The sequence below is a fragment of the Quercus lobata genome, chromosome 9, assembly GCF_001633185.2.
Source record: "Quercus lobata isolate SW786 chromosome 9, ValleyOak3.0 Primary Assembly, whole genome shotgun sequence".
NCBI classification, from domain to species: Eukaryota; Viridiplantae; Streptophyta; class Magnoliopsida; order Fagales; family Fagaceae; genus Quercus; species Quercus lobata.
Window position 1 is genome coordinate 3434282 of NC_044912.1, and position 23103 is coordinate 3457384.

At 33.9% G+C, this 23103-nt stretch overlaps 2 protein-coding genes across 3 annotated transcripts; one reads left to right on the plus strand and one right to left on the minus strand.

Annotated features, from left to right (window-relative positions):
• Positions 1-97: 97 nt before the first annotated feature.
• On the minus strand, positions 98-1243 carry LOC115961064. Its single transcript, XM_031080111.1, has 2 exons — positions 277-1243; positions 98-156 (listed from the first exon to the last, which is right to left on the minus strand). The coding sequence occupies exons 1-2, from the start codon at positions 1241-1243 to the stop codon at positions 98-100; spliced, it is 1026 nt and encodes a 341-aa protein (XP_030935971.1).
• Positions 1244-15182: 13939 nt separating this feature from the next.
• On the plus strand, positions 15183-21200 carry LOC115959124 (putative receptor-like protein kinase At3g47110). Of its 2 annotated transcripts, none has more exons than XM_031077429.1 (3): positions 15183-18015; positions 18828-19225; positions 20016-21200. In XM_031077429.1, exons 1-3 carry the CDS (start codon positions 15285-15287, stop codon positions 20688-20690), a joined length of 3804 nt encoding a protein of 1267 aa, XP_030933289.1. In that variant the 5' UTR covers positions 15183-15284; the 3' UTR covers positions 20691-21200. The 2 variants fall into 2 exon arrangements, with proteins under 2 accessions (XP_030933289.1, XP_030933290.1); XM_031077430.1 differs by having other exon boundaries at positions 19999-20145.
• Positions 21201-23103: the final 1903 nt, after the last annotated feature.

Here is a 23103-nt window from a genome sequence, read left to right on the forward strand (position 1 = left end):
GTTTATGCTCAAGCTTATTTCTCCTCTTGGAATGGACAAACTCAAATGTGCTCCAAGCTCTTTCACAACCAGTTGCACTACAACACTGACTTAGTACTCAAATTGCAAACTTTTGTAATTCTGGAGTGTCATTTCCAAATTGCTCCCACCAAGCACCTTCCAAAAATAAAAGAAATTATTAATTTAGTACAAAGCAAATAACAAACTTTCAAATGAAATATATATATATATATATATATATATATTTATATGTATGTATAGATACATATAGTATACCTGGACTTAGTTTTTCACGTTGGCGGATTGCCATAGCCATTCCAAAGTCACCTAAAGACTTTTTGTATGATTCAATTTGAGAACTAAGAATGTCTTGCTCATCAGGATCAGAAACCAGCCTTGTAATGGTACTAAGTAGGCCTTTTGTAACATCTTTTTGCTTCTTAAATGAAGGCCTAAAGCAGATTCCAGGGTTGAGATAACAACCTGCTGCATGCAATGGACTATGGAGTTGTTTATCCCATCTAGCATCAATGACACTAGTAAATGGTATATATGCAGAAATTTTATTCTTCAACCTTGCTTTTATGTTCTCCTTTGCTTTATCCATTGCCTCATACAAGTATCCCATTGATGGTATTTCATCCCCATCTACAAGATATAGTACTCTAACCAAAGGCTCACTAATCTTCACTATTTGTTGACATTGTAACCAAAACTCTTTATCTTCCAAAACAATTGCAGCCACCTCCTTTCCCATGACATCTCTAGCATGTCGAGATTCAACCCATTGATCACATGTAAACAATTGCCTAAGTTCTTTCTTGAACTTAGTCAAGCATTGAAAACTTAAAAACTCAGTTGCAAACCTTGTGATGGTTGGACGAATCAAATCCCTGCCATTAGTGAAGTCGCTTCTCATCAAATATAAAATCTTGCCATGGTTGTATATGAATTTGGTAATCTTTTTAGCCTTTTGAATGGTTTCATCAATGATAGGAAAATATCTTTTATCAGAAAAATTTTCCAACATTAAATCAATGCAATGGGCTGCACAAGGAGACCAATAGAATGTCCCATATTTCTGCATTAGCTTCTTTCCTGCAGACTTGAAAGAAGAATCATTATCTGTAATGAATTGCACAACGTGCTCAGGCCCAACTTCTTGAACAACTTTATCAAACAACTTAAACAATGTATCTGCATCCTTTGTTAGGCCTGACACATCAAGGGATTTAAGAAACATGGTACCTCTAGGACAATACACTAAAAAATTAATGATTGGAGCTCTCTTTTGATTTGTCCACCCATCTGACATTATTGAACACCCATAAACTTTTCAATCATTTTTCACATCTAAGAGATAATCATTCATTTCACCCACATGTTTTTGTAATAAAGGCCCCCTCAAGTCATGATAAGAAGGTCCCTTAAAACCAGGCCCAATAGTTGCTGCACTATCTAAAGCTTCTTGATAATACACAGAGTGAGTGGCATGGAAAGGTATATTGGCATGGTACCACCATCTTGCAAAATTCATTCTTGCCTTCTCAACCATTTGCTTTGAGGCCAAAGAAGACCTTATAGATGGTTGAGAACCAGGTTTTGTTCTTGGAGCAAAAAAGGATTTAATGTTTGACTTTTCTCTAACTTTTTCTTTCCCCTTGGTGTTATAATTACTAACTGATGAATGACTTTTTGAACCGCCTCTCTCATTATCATTATTACCTTCATCATGATGATGATCATCCTCCTCCTCCTCCTCTACATCATAAAGATTTGCAATTTCTTTATTCATTCTCCTTTTTTTTTTTTTTTTTTTTTCTGTATACTTTTCTTTAAATATTCAATCAACTGTTTCATTTGCCATTTTACATCTTCAGATACTTTTTTATATGCTTCAACATCACCCGGAATCCCAACTAAATGATACTTGAGCCTAGTAATTCCTGCCCCCCTTATCATTTTACAACAAAAAAATACACTGGGTGCTATTTCTTGCATTCGACACAGCACGGCCATAAGCCCATGCTGGATCCTCTTACAGCCGGGCCAGATGCCACACTTGATTGATTTTCAGTGATAATTCACACTGCATATATACCATCAATTATTTGTTAATAACTCTAGTTACCTTTTTATTAATAGTCATACTAAGTTGTAAATTACTAACCCAATATTTCAAGCTAACCAAAATCAAGAATGAAACAACAATTTATATCAATTCATGAACACAGTACCAACACAATAATCAATTTTGCTATCAATTGATTCAATTCATGAACACAATAATCAAGTTGTTATTTATCATATTCCACATGAAATATAATTCCACACAGAAAAAATTAAGACAAAATTTTACCTGAGAGTGGCCGAGAGAGTGAGAGACAGAGCAGCGGCGAGTGAGAGATAGAGCAGAGGAGCTGCCGAGAGAGTGAGAGACGGAGTGGCCGAGAGAGTGAGAGACAGGCGGAGCTGCCGAGAGAGTGAGAGACACAGAGTAGCTGAGAGAGAGCGTGAGAGAGAAAGAAAGAAAGAGGGTTGTGCGGGTACTGGGTAGTGCTAAGGTTTTAGAATTAGGATTTAGCAAAATTACCATGTTGCCCTTGAAAAATGTCAAAATTAACAAAACAGGGCTTTTTCATGTTCCGGTCCGGTATTCAATTACCGGCTAGTACTGCCGGTATTCGCCGGTACGGCTGGTATTTTTCTCTGTACAAAATAGGGGGGTTGACTGTACTAGATTGGTGGCCGGTACGGTATATTTCGGCCGGTACGGTACGAAATTAATAACCTTGGAAAAAATTGGAGAATTGAATATAGTTGGAATTATGTGGGGTTGTTTCATCAAGCTAGTCCTTAAATTGCTCACAAGTCCCACGTGAGTGAAAAATCTCTAATATTTATATGGAACACTTGGTGTTTTACGGATTTAAATGTAGTAATTGAAGCTTCGTATACTAAATTGTGAAAAGGCCAAACCCAAAGGTAAATTGTAATTTTTCAGTTCCTTTGGTAGGAGAAGTTTACTCACAGGCTTCTTTAGTCAAAGTCTACCTATAAAAATGGTTGAAAGACTACACATTATGATGACTAAAAAAATTAAATTCTACTATGAAGAGGTAATCAGCTATTAAGTCACTCCTTTCAAAAAAAAAATTTATTATTAAGTCACATGATGCTTTAATATTATAGACAAACATTCACCAATTACCATGGTTTTAAAAACTAGACCGGACTGGCCAGTCTGATCGGTTCAATCGAGAACCGGCCACTAATCTGGTCCAGTTATAATTAAAAACTAAAAAATAGCTAAAAATCGAGAATACTAAAAAACCGGCTGATTTAACCGTTTTTTACCTTTTTCCCAACCTAAAAACTCATATCCTCTCTTTTTCTTTCCCTCACAACCCATTCTCAACCTCCATCGAATTTTTTTTTCTCTCACTCTTTCTCGTCTTCTCTATTCGGCTTTGGAATTTGGTGGTCAGTGCCTTTGCCTTAGCCTCCTTTTTCTCTTGACCTTGTGGTATTTTGAGCAGATGAACGAGCTTTAAAGGACAAGAACTGAAGAACACTTAATCTTTTCTCATCTTCAATTCTTGTAAAAGAAATGAAATTTGGGGAAGAAGCAACGCTGATCTGTTGTAAAAGAAATGATATTTTGGGAACATGCTAGCTGTGGAGTGAGGTTGAACTTTGCTTGGCAGAGAGAGAGGTAGAGGAAGATGTGTAAAATGAGGAGAAGAAATGAAGAGTGAAGAATTAGATTCAGATTTTGTGTAGAAGCAAATTTTGAATCAAGGTGGTATTCCATATTCCAAAGAGCAAAAGGAGAAGAAAGTGGGGGTAGGTGGAGAAAATTTAATGAGCAAAAAGAGAAGAAAGTGGGGTAAGGTGGACAAAATTTAATGCCAATGGTGGTAGATGGGATAGTAGGGAAGTTATTTAGTTATTTATATTTTTCATTATAAGTTTGTTTTTAATGATTGTGATTAAACTTTTATGATATAAATTTTTTAAAGTAAATATTATCAGTTACTATAAAATTATTATATAATTTATTTATTATTTTTCTAATTATAAATTATTAATTATTAATTATGACATCACTGGTTCGACCATCGATCTGACTTCGGTCGAACCAAAAAACCAGTAATCAATCCCTTTTACGATTCTTTGTCCACACCGGTTTTTAAAACCTTGCCAATTACTCTAGCCATGCCCCTTAAGAATTTAAGTCAACTGAAGACTTGAAAGTCCAATTTTAGAGACAATTATAACACTTTTAATAATTCAATGTGACGCTTTAACAACCCAAAATTACCTTTTGCCAAATTATAGATTGGATTAAGTTTACCGCATGCAAGTCCTTTTTAAAAGGAATTTGTTTTGGTCCAATCATTGTTTTTGGTTAAATTGGTTAAATAAAATCCTTAATGCGCATTTTAACCCTTTTATTCATAAATCAACCATTTTAAAACATAAAAAAATATGTAATTTTGAAGAAGTTGAGCATTAGTATTTTATAATGATATTAGTGCCTAAATACAAATTCAAAGAACACCTCTTCTTAAGCGAAGCGAAAAGAAAAAGAAAAAGAAAAAAATACACCATTATTTGAGTCTCCATTCAAGAGGTAAAAACTTGTGCTTATGCTGGCACTAAGGTTTAACCTTTTATTATTTGTAGTCTAGCAATCTTAAAATTTAATGCGTCCGTTTCAACAAAATATAACGATAACTATAGCTCTTAATATATTATACAATTCTATATGAGTAATTCTATCCACGAGCTGATGAATTCATAAGTACATGCTTGTGCGAGGTGTATTCTTGCCTAGTATTTCTCTTCATCCTCTGTAGTTTTATAATTGGTTTGGACCATCATGTGATTATTTTCTATCTTGTTAACAGGCATGAGTCAAAATTGATCCCATGGTTTTGAAATACGGACCGGACCGTACGGTCCGACCCGGTTAATCGGGAACTGTCCTTGAAACGGCTCTTTTAACCCCAAAACTTGCTATACACAACAAGCACAGTGAACCGTTCGAACTGCAGTTAAACAACTCGAGTTGGAGAACTGTGGCCGGGTCTCACGGGTTAGGCCGAAACTGGAGAAAAGAAGAAAAAGAAGAAGCGTTGTGCCATTTTCTCTGTTGAACTTTGTCTTTTTATCTCTCATCCTCACCACAAATCCAAAAATGCATTCCCAAAACACACTAAGTCCACAAAATAAAAAAGAAATGAAAAGCACAAACCTTATTTTTACCCCTTCTGCATTTTCCAATTTTTCCTTTCTTCTCCATTCTTCTGCGTTTATTCTTCTTTTGCTTCTTTGGCATTTCCTTTCTTCTTCTGTCGCTGGTGCCCAAAACCAAAAGAAATAAAAAGTCTAAGAGTTTTTCTTTTTCCATAAAGCTATCTACCAATATGGCAGACACTACCCCTTCCCCATGAAAAAGCTGGACATGTGGCCATGCTTCAACCATTCATTTGCTTTTAATTTTTTTAAACTTTTATAGGACATTTAATCAAAACTTTAAATGCATTTTTTATAGGACATTTAAATATTTAATTGCATTATTTATTAGTACTACAAACCCACATATTCATATTAAATTCATGTACTGCTCTTCTCAACATCCATTCATGTACTCTTCTTGTAATTTAGGATTTATATTATAGATTAAATCTATATAATATTACATAAATTTATAAAAAAAATTGTACAATATTATACATATTTGCATAAAAATATATAAAGTTGTAGACATTCATTTTGTTTATAATATAAATTTATTTTATACTGATAGTATAATGTAAATTTATAAATTTTTTTATTATTTTAACAATTAATAATAATATTCCATTGATTTTTGAAACATCATAATGAAAGTTATGATATAAAAAATACATTTGAATGATGGTCTTTATATTTATTTGAATTATTTTAGTTAGCTTTTCTATTTATACTAATTTATTATATTTATCTATATTTTAAATAACTATTAAATTAATTATGACATCATCATGGTTTGACATCGAAAACCTTGAACCTCTTCCTTCTCCGATTCTTTGAATAGTCCAGGTTTCAAAATCATTGATCCAAGACATTGTGAAAAAGATGATTTTATAATTTGTTTGGACCATCATGTAAATGTCTTCTATCATCTTTGCAGGCATGAGGCAGAATTTATCCAAGAAATTGTGAAAGAGATGATGGAGAAATTGAGTTCAAAATCCTCAAGCATTACCAAAAATTTTGCAAGAATGGAATCTACTATTGCAAAAATGATCCCTTTGTATTTAGGTTTTGAGAATAATGTTTACATGATAGGGATTCATGGTATGGGGGGTCTGGGAAAGACAACTCTTGCTAGAATTGTTTATGATGAGTTTCATATCCATTTTGAAGGTTCTAGCTTTATTGCTAATATTAGGGAAGATTCACAAAAACACGGTTTGCCACGATTACAAAAGCAGCTTCTTGTTGACATTTTGAAGGACAAAGAAATAAATATACAGAATGTTTATGAAGGAGTTGACATGATTAAGAAAAGGCTATGCCATAAAAAAGTTCTACTTGTTATAGATGATGTCAACTATTTGGACCAATTAGAAAAATTGGTTGGAGAGAAAAACTGGTTTGGATTGGGGAGTTGGATCATCATAACAACTAGAGATGAATGTGTGTTGATCCAACATGGAGTGCTTAGAAGATATAAGCCTGAGGTATTAAATAATGATGATGCTTTAAAACTTTTTTGTTTGAAAGCCTTCAAAATGGAGCAACCCAAAGAAGGTTATATGCAGCTCTCCCAAAAAGTTGTAGAATATGCTAATGGCCTTCCACTAGCTCTTGTTACTTTGGGTTCCTTTTTGGTTGAAAGAACAATTGATGAATGGCAAAGTACATTGAATAATTTAAAAGAAACTAAAGGAGAGATCTATGATATACTTAAAATAAGTTACGATGGACTAGAGGAAATGTGGAAGGAGATATTTTTAGATATTACATGTTTCTTTAGAGGGTATACGAAAGATGAAGTACTAGAGACATTAAAAAATCGAGGTTTTGATGCAAAAATTGGTTTAAGTGTTCTTGTGGAAAAATCTCTCATAACCATGGATGACAATGAACATTTAGGGATGCATGATCTACTACAAGAAATGGGTCAAAAAATTGTTCGTCTAAAATCAGGTGGAAATCTTGGAAAGCAGAGCAGGTTGTGGCTCAGTTAGGACTTGCTTTGTGTATTGAAGAACAATATGGTAAGAACAACGACAAAACTATAGTTTTATCTCAGCAAATTAGTGACATAATTTTGTTCAATAAATTAGTTTTTTTTTTTTTTTTTTTTAAATCCAATTGGTAAGCGATTACCTAAGTTTTAAGTAACAAAATAAAAAGTGAAACATTCATTTATCATGCTAATATTTTGTCAATGACGATTTTTTGAGATTTTGAAAAAATAAAAAATTTTCTTTGTAAATTTTTATAAATTTGAATTCATCTTTCTTGTTGTAATCAATTAATCATCCACCTCTTGGTTACTACCTAGAACATAAGGCTATCTTAACATTTTTTTTATATAAAAAATTCATTTTGTAGATTTTCTTTTCTTTTTTCTTTTTCCCTCGCTTTAAAAGTAATGTTGTAATTTCCTATTTTTCACCCTCTTGGTTTTGAATATCTAAACGGTAGAAGTGCACCTTTCTAGTTTTAAACTTTTAATGAATGAGTTTTAAACAGATTAAAAAGAAAAAAAATACTTTAAAATATGATGTTGTACTTTGATCTATTAGTTATAAATAGGATTTAATATGTATTACAATTTACTATTAACATATGATTTTTAACTATGATCTATTAGTTACTAATTAGTTACTATTAGTATCTGTTTTGGTTAGGTTTTTGAAAATTTTAGAAGTTGTGTTTTGAAAATTGTGCTTTTTAGAATAAAATTAAGTGTTCGGTAAAATATGTGGAAAGTATTGTTGATATGAAATATTTGCAGTGTGAAAACGCAATCTTCTGGCAGTTTTTATGATCTGCAATTTGAAAACACACCTTTTCCCCTGTTATAAAAATGTAATTTTATTAAAAATGCAAAGCCGAACGGCAATCTTTTTGCATTTTCATTTAAATTGCTCTTGCCATTCCAAATGGTAATATGTAGTCAGTTTTACTATTTTCTATTATGTTGGGCCACCATTTGGGGAGGGGAGGGGAGGGGAATGCAAAAATTAAATTATTTTTTGTTCAGGTTAACCGAGGAAATTTCCCTATCCGTATCCTTCTTGAGTCTACTAATTGGTATTTTAAGACTTAAAAGGTGGTTATATATATGGAAAACTCAGGGAATCAATTTTTTTTTTTTTAATCTCCTTTAAGGCTTTAACACTGTAAAACTTTAGTAATTCTATTATTCTTATCATTTGCCTGTGCAACTCACCAAGTCTTTGTTTTCAAAATATAAGGCAACAAACGCAATTCAAGCCATAGTCGTCAACTGCAAAGAAGAGGATTGCAGTCATGGAGAATTTTCTGAAGTTTTTTCAAAGATGTCTAATCTTAGATTGTTAAGTATTTGTCACTTGCACTCCAAGAATACTCTCAATCGTGATCCCAATGAGCTAAGATATCTTGAACGGGAGTGTTATTCTTTAAAATGTTTGCCATCCGGTTTCCCACCAAAGGAGCTTGTTCAACTTGACTTGAAGTATAGCAGAATCAAATATCTTTGGGAAGGAGTAAAGGTAATTTTGTTCTTTTAACTGCCTTACTATTTAGAGTATTTGTTATTTCTCTTTTCTTCAAGTGTAGCTACAATACACTCCTGGTTTATTTCAGTTTCCTCCTTCCATCAATAAACTTGTTTTTTTTTTGAAGCAGAAAGTTGTTTATATTTAATATAATTTTAACTTATTAAACTAAATTATATGTTTAACGGGGGCTTTTTTTTTTCCTATTTGTTTGTAACAGATTTTAGGCAAGTTAAAGTACATCAATATTTCCTCTTCCAACCTTATTAGGACACCTGACTTTTCAGGGATTCCGAGTCTTGAGAAAGTAAATCTTTCTGGGTGCCATAGTTTGGTTGAGATCCACCCATCAATTGGATAACTCAGCAGGCTTAGGCATTTAGAACTGTCGTTCTGCAGTTCTCTTGCCAATCTTCCCAGCATATCTGCTAAAATAGAGTCCCTTACAGTTCTTAATCTTGGTAGTTGCTCAAATTTGAGGATGGTTCCCAAATTTAAGGGAATTATGAAAAGCCTATCAGAACTTCGTTTAAGTTGGACTGCTATTAAGGAACTACCACCCACATCAATGAAGTGTTTGTCCTCCTTAAAATATTTAACACTAAGTGGAATCAATTTTGTCACCCTGCCTGTAAGCATCAGTCAACTTTCCCACCTTGAAGCTCTTGATTTTTCCCACTGTGTGAAGCTTCGATCAGTGCCAGAGCTTCCAGCAAGTGTGACATATATAAAAGCTGAAGGATGTACTTCTCTAGAACCATTACCAGCACTGCTTAGACAGAGCAGTTTGTCACGACCTCCTTCCCAGTCTTATGATGAGAGCAGTGGCGGAGTGGCATTTACAATACTGAACCGTTACCTACAGGTACTCACTCTCTCTCTCTTTGCTAAATGGAGTATCACAAATATATATATATATATATATATTTTTTTTTTTTTAATGCAGAGACTCCTTTGTCGTAAAACTGGATATGAAACTTCCCCCAAAAGGAAAGAGGATGGATCTAAAACTGAATTTCAGATAAGTATTCCTGGATTTCGAATTCCGCAGTGGTTAAGTCATCAAAGGCTGGGGAACTCCATGAGCATAAAGCTGTCTCCAAATTGGTGTAATAGTTGGTGGATGGGATTCGCAATCTGTGCTCTTATCAAAGCATGTAAGGATTGTTGTTTTGGTGAGCTTGATATTAAAGTTCGTGTCAGAGCCCTTGGTGATATGCATCACGGTCAATATGCCTCTAAAACTTTCTTTGCAAAATTACATCTTACGTACCACATTTGGATATTGTATTTGTCTCGTGATGATTGGTTTGCCATTGTTGGGAATTATGAATGCAGTCAGATCGAGGTTGCATTTTTTGAGTACCATAGCTCATTTGAGAAAGTGCAGAAATGTGGGTTCAGTTTGGTATATGAGCAGGACAAGGAAGAGTCAAACCAAGCAATTGCACAATGCAGCAGTAGCCGTGTCATTACTTATGAAGGTTGGGATGGTGTCCATCATGGATTTGACAATTCAACAAGTAGCTGTGATGACTATAGCGATTTTGAACCTAAGGAAAGTGGTCTCTTTTCATACAATGGTAATGACCAGCTCCAATATCTTTCCTATTATAAGTCTAATCCTATTTTATTTTATTTTACTTGTTGTACAGCTCATTTGTATAGTCCAGCCCCACCCCCCCCCCTTTTTTTATTTTCTTCTTTCAGCTGACTGCAAGCAATCCCAATCGCCCAATATTTTCTAAGCCTCTACATCATCATCACTTTCAGGAAGCTTAATAACTAGTATAGAACCTTAGGCAAGTTTAGATTATGACGAAATACATTCTAAAGCTTTACTCGTTACACTGCTCCAAGACCAAGAATTTTGGTAATGTAAATGGTTCAATCCTAATTTGGCATGTAACTATCAGAGTATCATACTATCATGCCATTTTGCATATTCATTTTCTGCTGGCAAATGCAAGACAATTTTTCCTGATAACTTCTTGAAACTTGAAAACAAAGGACTAAATAGTATTTCCTTCCCTACCATGTGTATACTTAATAATCAATGGTGTCATGCCCTATAAAATAGATAACAAGAAACTCCAATGACACTAGTTTGTAATGACTGAATTATTATTATTATTCTAGTACCCTACTAACTCAGATGTTGGCAAATATGGAATAGGTGGTGATGATGTATATGCAGTTGGTGGTGATCATGATGATGATGGTGATGTATATGTAGATGATGATGATGATGATGATGCTTCATATGCAGATGATGATTTATATGTAGATGATGATGATGATGCTTCATATGCAGATGATGATGTATTTGTAGATGATGATGATCAGATGATGCATATGTTGATGATGATGTATATGTAGATGATAATGCATATGCAGATGATGATGATGATGCACACGCAGATGATGATGATGATGATGTTTGACATGACTACAGAAGATGACCCTTATGTTCTGTTTATACTTTGACTAGCTAGTTTTCATAGGATGAATATCAATTGAGGCTTTGACAAAAAGACGTGCACATGCAATTCAATGAGCTTGACCATGTTTTAAATTTGTATTTGGTTCAATTACAATGATTTGGGAATTTGTTCAATTGGCATATCTAAATCATCTTGTTTCAAAATGAAAATGGAGTTTAAGATTAATTAATTAATTTATTTTTAAAGGGGATCTAGCTCTTGACGGATAAGGAGTTACATGGTTTTTGTAATATTATTTTTTTGTTGGATGAATTTCAAGTGGGCTAGTGCTATTGGATGGCCTACGAGTAATAGTTTCAGGTAACTCTGTCACATTTCTGCCTTTATGTGTTTTAGAGATAATGTTTATGAAACAATATATTCCTTGCAGTTCAAAAGGAGAAAGTTTCAAACAAGTTGAGTTGTAAAGTAATATTCTTTTTAGATTATAATAGAGCCCTATATATTCAAGAGGAAATGTCCTGTTAGAGAGTGGAAGGGACTCTCACCAAAGGTATTCCACAGAAAACGATCTCAAAACTCTGCTTCGCCCCTAACTCTGACCCTGAACTTGACCCACCTGACATCGACGAATCTTCTGGATTTGGAATGGGGATGAGAGATGGAGACAAAGCCAAAGATGGCGGGGTTAAGTTTAGAGCTAGGAATTAGGATTAGATTTTTTTTTTTTTTTTAAAATAGGTTTCGGATCTCCCAATCTATGTATTCTATCATGGGTCGGATTTGGATCTGCAATTCTTTTTTTTTTTTTTTTTTCATCTCTCTCAGATTAGTTTCTTTGGATTTGAGCAATATTTCAATAATGGGCTCCGTTCCTTTATTTAGTTACGACTCACTTTTTCTTTTTCTCTTTTTAAATTTGGGATTTAGGAGGTACAAAATTTTGGTATGGTGCAACAAAATATTAGCTTACTTCTTGTCCTGTCACATAGTGATTACTCATTAATGGGCCTTAAGAAGTGTTTGGTTTATAGAACTTTTAGGGGGAGTTCAATTTTTTTTTTTAAGAATCAAATTTCAAAGATTCTTTATCCAGAAATCAAGGTAACAATTTTGATTGCATCATGGACAAAAATTAGGTAAAGAAAAGTGCAATCTTTTCATTAATCAATGTAATATAAATTTAAGGAGACGTTTTTATCTTATTTAGTTAATTAAAATTACTGTCATTTACAATGGTGGTACTAGTAAGGCAGCCAGCCAAAGAAGAAAATGATGGTGGTGGTGTTGCACTAAAAGGATTGTTTTGCTTAGGACTTGTCATTTGTAATTGTCCTTTTGGTATTTTTTAGACTGAATTTGTCATTTGTCTAAGGGTTTTTCTTATTATATAGGTTTATGAATTGTTTTGTTGGTTAGTCTAAAGGATTTTCTTGATATTCTTAGGCCAATTGAACAAAGGGATTGTCTGATAATAATAAAAATGATAAACTTCATGTGTCAATTTGTAAAAAATTTTGGAGAGGGAGGGCCAAGAATATATAATTTAGGGTCAAAAGTTAGAATTTTCGGGTAGATATATACTAGTTAATTTTTTAAAATCTAGGGTTATGGCCCCCCAAACCCACACATAGTTCTGTCCCTGGTGACCCAGCCACACACGCAAAGTCTCACCACCTTACAAAACAACCTTACCTAATAAAAGAGGACTTTTGTTTTTTTGTTAAATTAAAGAAGACTTTGTATGTGCCAAGTAAATCACCAATTCATCGATGTCATACTCATACCATTTTTTTTTTCTTTTCCCTTTTGCTTTGAAGATGACATGAATACGCTAAGTTTCTTCCCTTCTAAAGTGTTTCACGTCAAGCGGTAGTGTGAAAAGCGGACTTTGTTTTGTGCATGTGGGCTGTTGTTGACCGGTGAAAATAGCCAAATACCATATTTTGACAAAATTTGTGGTAAACTAACACTGTTTTGGAAATATTTAGCAATCTACCACTTTTTTAGTACTCGAGTTCCACAAAATCAAGTTCTAAATAGTATTCAAGTTCAGTGAACTCGAGTTCCTAGTGAGTCGCTAGCGTGGCACTATTGATTTAGAATTTGTGTAATTAAAAAAATTCTTGGGTATTTATTTTTTATGGAGTTGGGCTAAACCATCCTTGGGTACTCTTTGGAAATTGATGTGGAGGTGGTGTGTCAATGGAGGAGCCTGAGGAGATTGGGATGTCACAGGATTTCCTAAAGCAGTTTCTCATTAAGAAAGATAGTGGAAGGAGAGAGAGAGAGAGAGAGAGAGAGAGAGAGAGCTTTTGAGAATTTTTATTATCTTCAATTTAGTTGCAAGAGCATATATTTATAAAAAATTCAAGTAGTTTGATTTCAACTGCTCTACACTTCTTTTTTTTTTTTTTCTCTTTCTTTCTATTTATGCTTTGCTTTTGCCTCTTGGATGGTTGTGGGCATCATTCTTCTTTCTCTTTTTGCCACAAATTTTGTCAAAACGTGATATTTGACTAGTTTCGCCTGACAGGTGAAAATAGCCAAATACCCTAGAGTGTTCAACTGGTATTATTTTGATTAAACTCTTTCTTTCTTTGTGCTTAAGTTTTCTAGAGGATGACCAACAGCTTTGTTGACTGGCTGGTAAAAGAAACATAATTTGTTAATAAATTTAAAAAAAAAAAAAAAGAAAAGAAAAGAAAAAGAAATCTGGTTAATGGTCTTTTGGAAAGAAAATGTTGTCTACGGTATCTTCATAGCCATAATTCATTTGAGTAGTGGAGCATGTATTACAACTTCTATTACATTAAGCTTACTAAATGATGTATCATCAACCACAAAAAGACCTTCAAATATTCATTTATATGGTGATCGAAACCTACTAATTACATTTATTGTCACATCAATTTGTAAGTTTTATGTAATAAAACTTGTAATGCCTTTAGCATTTTCCTAATTCATTATGACTAATAACAAGAATTGTGCCATAAAAAATAAATAAAAAATAAAAAAAATTGATGGACACCTGAATTTGTACCATAACTTAAGATTGGGGATCATATAAGATGCCATGAATACCAGGAGGGAAGCAAATGGAGTGGAGGTCAAGTTGAGCAAGATCAATTATGAGAAAAGACGTCGTAGTGATGGTTAGAATTATAATTAAATAATTAAATTAACAGTTTTCCTAACGGCTTAATCGTTTAGGAGAATCGGTAATTTATTATGGTATGCTTAATCTTTTGGGAGAATCAAAAACTTATTAGCCTCTATCTCCAGGGGTAGAATCAAGAATTTTTATTTGAAAGGGCCAAGATTAAAAGATATATATATATATATATCAGTTTCAAGATTTGCTTCTCCAAATGTTAAAACAAAGACAAATTTGTTAATTTTGGCATGTTTATGAGATTTTTCAAATAAAATTAGTAATATCATATATTTGATTATCAAGAATTATTTTGTAATCTAGCGCTAAATGTGTTTGTCATACCAAATTCTATTTTTATCTTCTTGTTTGAGTATATTAGTACGAAATACTAGAAGGAAAAAAAAAGAAAAAAAAGAATATAAATTGGTTTAATAGCTAACATTAGATAAGCAAAAAGAAATTTGAGTAAAATATAAATGAAAAAGGAGAAGAAATATTTTGTACCCTCAAGAATTAAAAACCATTTTTCAGTTACTTTAAATAGGAAAACTCTTTGTTAAGAAAGAGAGAGAGGAGAGAGATTGATAGCACTAGATAAAAAGTGTGTGTTTATGAGAACACCGAGCGATGAGATAATTTGGAAAGTGGCTGGAAAGTAGAATATTAGAAAATGCAAATTGAAAATGTGGAAGCAATAAATCAAATTTCAACAAAACAAGGACAAAGGTGGGGCCGTGGGGGTAGTTAATCAATTTCCTTCGGATTGGCAGCTCTTGAAAAAAAGGCATTGGGGTCTATGTTTTGCCCATTTCCCAGAGCTCTCTCTCACCCAAAGGAGTAATCTGCTAAAAATCAGCCTTCATTGCCCGAATTCAAATATTTCATTTTCGCCAAATTCCTGTTTCTCCAAACCAAATGACGCTTCACCAAACCAATTCGTGTGCATCTTGTTCCATATACCTTCATGTGATTCTCTTCCTTTTTATAATCCTGCTCTGCTTGCAACCAACCACTGCAGCTCCTGCTCCAACAAATGAGACCGATCGTTCGGCTTTGCTCAAATTTAAAGAATCTGTACCTTATGATCCATATAACATTTTGAGTTCGTGGAATGACTCTGTGAACTTCTGCAATTGGCTTGGAATAACATGCGATGGTCGACACCAAAGAGTCACGGCCTTGGACCTACCGGGCTACAACTTACGTGGATCTCTATCACCTTACATCGGCAACCTAAGCTTTCTTAGGTCCATCAAACTCCAAAACAACAGCTTCTATGGTGAAATTCCACGGGAAGTTGGCAATTTGTTTCGACTGCAAGAACTCAGACTTAACAATAACACGTTGGAGGGGGAAATACCATCCAACTTGTCCAAGTGCTCCAATCTCAGATTCATACATCTACATGTGAATAACTTCACAGGGAAAATTCCAATGGAGCTAGGCTCTCTAGTGAAACTTGAAGAACTTCAACTCCTCAAAAACAAGTTGGCAGGAGGGATCCCACCTTCTCTAGGTAATCTTTCTTCCCTCAAATCTTTCGCTGCAGAGTACAATAACCTGGTGGGAAATATTCCAGATACCATAGGCCGATTAAAAGGCTTAGAAGTTTTCTCAATTCTCATGAATAAATTGTCAGGTATGATCCCTTTCTCTCTTTACAACGTGTCATCTCTCCAAATATTTTCAGTTGCAGACAACCAACTTAATGGCACACTTCCAATAAACATAGGCCTTAATCTTCCTAATCTCCAAGTTCTTCAATTTGGTGGGAATGAGTTCTCTGGGCCAATCCCTACTTCATTATGCAATGCAACTCACCTTCAAAAAATTGATTTAGGTATGAACAATTTTCTGGGATCAGTTCCAACTAATCTTGGAAATTTGTTGGATCTTTTCTGGCTAGGTTTGAATGGCAATTACCTAGGAAAGAGCCTCCATTTCTTAACATCGCTAAAAAATTGTAGCAAACTGGTCTCCGTGGATTTAAGTAAAAACCAATTTCAAGGTGTTTTGCCCAATTCTATAGCCAACTTGTCAACCAACCTCACTAAATTATATTTTGGAGTCAATGAAATATCTGGAACTATTCCTGCATCATTAGAGAATCTTGTCAACTTAATTGGCTTAGGCATGGATTATAATCACTTCAGTGGCACCATTCCTACTAGCTTCGGGAGGTTTCAGAAGATGCAACTGTTGGCTTTAGGTGGAAACAAATTGTCTGGAGAAATACCAACCTTCATAGGCAACCTTACTCAGTTGTTCCGACTCGAGTTACAAGAAAACAGATTCGAAGGAACCATACCTCCAACTATTGTACACTGCCTAAATTTGCAGATCTTGGACGTTTCACAAAATAACCTTAATGGATCCATACCCCTGGAGCTTATTGGTCCTTCTTCCCTTCCACTAATTCTCCTCAATTTATCTTACAACTCATTGACTGGCCTACTGCCAGCTACAGTAGGTAGCCAGAATAAAATCAACAAACTGGATGTTTCTAACAATAATTTGTTGGGTGAAATTCCGATATCTATCGGAAATTTTTTGATGTTGGAACACCTTAACCTGCAAGGGAATTCCTTTATAGGAGCCATTCCATCATCTATGGCTTCTTTGAAAGGTCTTCGATATCTAGATGTTTCACAAAATAACCTATCAGGATCCATTCCAGATGGTTTCAAGAATCTTCCTCTTTTAGAAAGTTTGAATCTTTCATTTAATAATTTTGAGGGTGAGGTACCAACTGAAGGAGTTTTTAAAAACACAAATGCAATATCATTGATTGGAAATGCTAAACTTTGTGGTGGTATACCAAACTTGAAGTTGCCAAAATGTCCTGTAAAAGTCATGAAACCATGGAAGTCCATTGGCTTCAGAGTAGCAATTATTATTACTCCCATTGTTCTGTTTATTTGCTTGTTGTCATCCTTTCTTGATAATCGCTATTGGATAAAAAAATCACAAAGGTCACCATTTATGGCTTCAAGTATGGCCCGCATAAATTTTTTATACAAAGAATTCTATCAGGCACTAGACCCTCGTAATGTTACATACAAAGAACTCTATCGAGCAACTAGTGGATTTTCTTCAAGTAATTTAATTGGATCTGGCAGTTTTGGCACTGTGTATAAAGGAGCTCTTGATGGGAATGGAACTCTAGTTGCTATAAAGGTCCTTAACCTTCAACAGAAGGGAGCTTCCAAAAGTTTCACAGCCGAATGCAACGCATTACGAAATATTCGGCATAGGAATCTTGTTAAAATATTAACATGTTGCTCTCACATGGATCATTGTGGAAATGAATTCAAAGCTCTAGTCTTTGAATTCATGACAAATGGGAGCTTAGATGTTTGGTTGCATCCAGGGCTGGACAATGAAAATCAATCAAGGAACTTGAGCCTTCTTCAAAGATTGAATGTTGCAATTGATGTGGCTACTGCAATAAATTATCTTCACAACCATTCTGTGCTACCAATTATTCACTGTGATTTAAAGCCATGTAATATTCTTCTTGACAATGACATGGTTGCTCATGTAAGTGATTTTGGCTTAGCAAGGTTCCGCTCAACTATTGAAGATTCTTGTTTAAAGGAAACTATTACAACTGGGCTAAAGGGATCTATTGGCTTTGTTGCTCCAGGTAATTTCCTTCCAATCATTTCTAAATCCTAAAATATCCTAACAAATATCGTTAAATTAATTGTTTAAAACATATTGGTTTTCTTGTTTTAGCAATTGCCGTATCAGCAAAAGATCCTCTCTCACAACATGCAACACAAAAACACGCATACACACTCGATTTATTTTTTAAATAAAAAAATCTAAGTAAGAAAACATGATTTATGCCATGATAAGTCATAAATTTGATTAGTTGACAGGTATTACTGATTATCCATTCACTTAGCTTGCTTTTTAATCCATTTAATTCCTGAACACTTGTTTGAGATGATAGCTTGTCAATCGGCTATATCAAATTGTGGTATAGCAGCTCTTAAGACAGACCGATTCTACAATATTGTGTATTTTATTGATGTACGTATCCTACTCTGAACAAGCTGTCAACAAAAACTACACATGTGAATTATGTAGTGGGTAATAATAGGACTTATGTTTCTGTATTGAACATTTGTGAATTGTGGAGCCAGTATCTAATGAGTCCAATATGACCATACCAATTATAAATTAGTTTGATTAAATTATCCTAATTCTAACCATTAGCCATATTTCCATTACTACATCTAAACCATAAATATTGCCTCCTTCTAGTGGGCTCAAAAGTATTATTCTAATGTAAAACTATCATTTTTTTAAACTTGAAATATTGAACTTGTGGCATCTATCATCACGTTTTTCCTTATGTTCAATTTCTTTTTACTTTTTGATGGACACTCCTTAAATCCCAAATTTCATTACAAACAAGAATTTCAATATCTCCTTACCAATAACGTGTAGAGTATGGCATGGGCTGTGACACTTCAACAAAGGGAGACGTGTATAGCTATGGAATAATTATATTGGAGATGTTCTTAGGGAAGCGACCCACTGACAAAATATTTAAAGATGGTCTCAATCTCCACAATTATGCTAAGATGGCAGTGGCACAGCCAGAAAGACTAGTTCAAATTGTAGATCCAATCCTTCGAAGTATTGTCAACCTGCGCCAAATGGATGCTATTGTGCATAAGTGCTTAGTCCCAATACTTCAACTTGGACTGGCTTGTTCGGTGCAGTCACCGAAAGAAAGAATGAATATGGAGAAAGTTACCAGGATATTGCATTCAATAAAAAATGCTTATCTTAGTTCCAGGATTTGCAGAGGTGCACCTTTAACTAGTGGAATCCAAATTGAGGTATTGCTATATTTCATATTTGAATTTGCTTAAGTAAAATTGCACATGACAATTATCTCATAAAATAATTACTAGCCATTATGATTTTTTTCTTTGTTTTAATTTATTTTGCATACACAAGCATGGATGATTTATTTTTTTAATTTTTTTTGTTAGATAATCGTGATTGTCCAATTAATAGATTATCATTTTAATTCTGCTAAAATTTGTAAATTAGTTGTCCAATATTATTTATTAGTTATTCAAATTTACAACCACAGGTGTTATTGATGATCTACTTCATCTTCAAACAACCCATTTCACCACCGCGCACCCTTGGTGCAGCAGTCACTCCACAAGTATAAATACTTGTGTGGTGTGGGGGGTAAGGGATGAGGTTCAAGTCTCTAAAAAGAAAAAACAACCCATTTCCAATTTGCATTTAACATATAAATTTATACCTACACCCACACAACGCTTGGCTATTGGGATGAGTTAATTGTAACTAATATCGTTGTTTTTTTTTTTTTAATTTTTTTTTAAATTGAAATATATCATTGGTTTTACTTAATAGTCAATTGTAGGTATCATGAGGGCTATGACTTATGACTTCAACCACTTTATTTTGTTTTTTTCATTTGCAATTTTGAAATTTATCTCTCTGTCCAGATACTTTTTTTTTTTTTTTTTTTTTTGAATTACGGTTTTTAAACTTCTATCTCTCTTGGAATGAATCCAAGGGTTCAAACCTTCACCTATATCAAATGAAGCAGCTAATCACCCTTTAATAGTAGTCAATCTTATTGAGCAGGGAAGACCGAATGAAGAAAACTCAATCCGGGACATAAAGCAAATTCCCATCCCTAGAAGAGCAAATCCAGATAAATCGGTGTGGTTGGGAGAAACGTCAGGAAATTTTTCAGTGAAATCTTCCTACTTAACAGAGCACGTTGATAGATTGGATCGGAAGTATAACAAAGTTTGGAAGAAGTTATGGGAAAGTAAATTACATGGAAGACTAAATATGTTTCTGTGGAGGCTTGCAAAAGGAGAGCTACCCCTTAAAACCCGATTGGCAAGTAATAGCATAGGGTGTGAGGATCTGTCTTGCGTGCTGTGTGGGGAAGCAGAGGAATCAGAGCTACATGTGTTCCGTGATTGTATAGTGATTAGAATGTTGTGGTTTGCCTCTGAGATTGGCTTGAGATGGGATCATTTTGAGGCTAATTCTGCTGTGGAGTTGGTACAAAAGATATTAAACCCCCCTAAGGAGTTAATAACTGATGGTTTAAATCAAAATAAGTTCACTTTAATGGCAGCTGTGATTTGCTACGAAACATGGACGATGCGAAATTTGATGCTTTCTAAAAATGTGAAGTTTGACCCAATGGAATTCCCTTGGAGAATTAAGTCTGCTATGGAAAGATTTTCTCCAAGAAAGGAAAATGATGGGCAATGTAAAGAAAGAGAGAAGGAAGAAGGGTAGTGTCCACCTCCAAGGGGCTGGATTAAGATCAATGTTGATGCTTCTTGGAGTGAAGGGAAGGCAAGTGTTGCTGGTTTGGCAATAAACTGTAGAGGTGAAGTTTTGAAGGCATGGGCTGAATAGGTGGATGCTGATTCTGTGGCAATAGCTGAATGCTTGGCTATTGGACTAGCAATTCAAGCTGCAATTGAAGAAGGCTATGAGCAAGTAAAGATAGAAGGGGATGCAAAGATTGTTTTTGATACTATCTGCAACATTGGTCAATCGATATGCTGGGAGCTTCATCAGTATGTTGAAATGATTAAAGTGTAGTTAAGGAGAGTGAGACTCCTAAATTTTGTTTTAACTGGGTTCCTAGGATTTTGAACAAAAGTGCTTATGCATTGGTTAAATGGGCCTCACGTTCATTTTTTTCTGGTAGTTTAGTTGCTGAGACTCTCCCAATTTCTGTTTCTGATGTTGTTGCTCTTGAGAGGGTCTCTTCTTGTTGTATTGTGTAATTCTGTTTTGTTGGTTTTAATGAATTTTATTTCAGCAAAAAAAAAAAAATCCTTCATATCTCTCTCTCTCTCTCTCTGTCCACCATTTTTTTTTTAATTACAATTTTTAAGCTAATAACTAATAATATCAATATCAAGTGAGTGATAGAAAGAGCTACACACCTACACCCACAGAGCTCTTGGCTTCGTTTCAATAATTTCACATATTGCCTCTTAACTTCCATTCTTCTGTATGTCATGAGATAGAGTTATTTTTTGGAAAATTAGGGGTTTCCATTGTCCAGAGGTAGTTTTTCTTTGACTCATATTTTTCCCCCCTAATGCTACCCAACACAGGAAGCTATTGACAGGGTCTGTTGTACAAGCATTTCTACTTGCAGTTAAAACAATTTTCCAAATTGGCAAAAACATGTTATTAGTACAACAAAAATTGTTCCTTTCTATATAATTGATTTTATTTTCACACCTTTCTACAATTATTTTTGACTGAAATAATTGGTGTCTAATTGAGTTGAATGGATAAAACATTACACTAAACTAATTTTGATTGCTTAGTAGGATATATGTTGATGTTTCAGGCATCAAAAGCAAAAGAGAGGATATCTGATGGAGATATTTAGTCCAGACTTCAAAGTTGATTGAGGAATGGACAAGATATTTTATTTGTAAGATGTTTCAAGGAGTCTAGTTTGGCTAGTACTAATTTTTATCCAATGTATGAAAGGAAAACACAATAATATCACTATTCCATTTCTCATAACTTGAAAGAGGAATTTTTTTTGGGATCGGAACTCTTTGTTTGGTTGTGTAAGATTATTGAATTTTAAGATTTTAACTACTTTATAAAGACAATAATGCCATTTATGCTATTTTTGTAAGAGCGATGATAGAGTTAGTACAATTTTTTGTTATATTGTGTCCGCATGTGCGTGTATATATATATATATATATATATATATATATATAATAAAATGCATATAAAAAGACAAGTCATAAATAATGATAATATATTCAACCTAGGAATTGTTCACTCTTATTGGAAGAGTCCTCCCTACCACCCCTTGTAAGAGGAGGAAACTCCTCCCACATGAATGAATAATTTCTTATATTCAACTGAACTTATAACATTAGAAAAACATTGTGTAATTGGTTGAGTATAAAGTGGAACACAAAAAATGGAATGAGAATTTACATTCTAGATATACACATGCCTTAAAAGTCAACCACATACAAAAAAGCAAGTAAAAATTAATGATATCGTATTCAACCTAACTAATAATCATGATTGTGGGAATTATTTGAGAAAAAAGTCAAGATTGTTGAAATTTTTTTGCAGAAAAGTCAGGATCGTTGATATTGTTGGCAATCGCAAAAGTGTATATTGGATAAGCCTAAAATCAACCTGTTTTTTTACCGCTAGTTTATGTACAATTTTTTTAATATGTTACCTCTTTTTGGTTTTGTTTACATTTACTCAATTTATTTTTTAAGCTACATAAATCTATTAAAGTATACTTATATCAAAGCAGCAAAATTCCTGGTTTTTCATTCCACTCTCTTCTTATCCATTTTGTAGGTTTGCGCTCCCTACATACTATATATCGTATCAAATAGTAATTCGAAGGTTAACCTTTTTATTTTAATCCAATACTCAGGGGTAAAGTGTAACATTAGAAAAGCCAAAGAGTTTCTCTCAAAAAAAAAAAAAAAAAAAAAAAAAAAAAAAAAAGCCAAAGAGAGGTCAAATGAATAGTAATAAAAAGGTTGGGGAATGGTAATTACACTCTCCTCCTTTGAAGTTTGAGGGAATGATCCTCCACTTCAAACCTGCAGGGAAAAATATACTCCCCTCCATTGAGATTTGAAGAAATTAACACTCCTTCCTTCTGGCCCCCTCTTTATTTATATTAGTA

What these genes read in the sequence shown, in the direction of transcription:
- LOC115961064 (XM_031080111.1), bottom strand. Translation starts at nt 1,243, where the DNA reads ATGTTTCTTAAATCCCTTGATGTGTCAGGCCTAACAAAGGATGCAGAT. An exon ending in ACGTGAAAAACTAAGTCCAG is followed by an intron (nt 157 to 276) that starts GTATACTATATG and finishes TATTTTTGGAAG; the next exon opens with GTGCTTGGTGGGAGCAATTT.
- LOC115959124 (XM_031077429.1), top strand. Translation starts at nt 15,285, where the DNA reads ATGACGCTTCACCAAACCAATTCGTGTGCATCTTGTTCCATATACCTT. An exon ending in TATTGGCTTTGTTGCTCCAG is followed by an intron (nt 18,016 to 18,827) that starts GTAATTTCCTTC and finishes AATAACGTGTAG; the next exon opens with AGTATGGCATGGGCTGTGAC. An exon ending in CTAGTGGAATCCAAATTGAG is followed by an intron (nt 19,226 to 20,015) that starts GTATTGCTATAT and finishes CTTATTGAGCAG; the next exon opens with GGAAGACCGAATGAAGAAAA.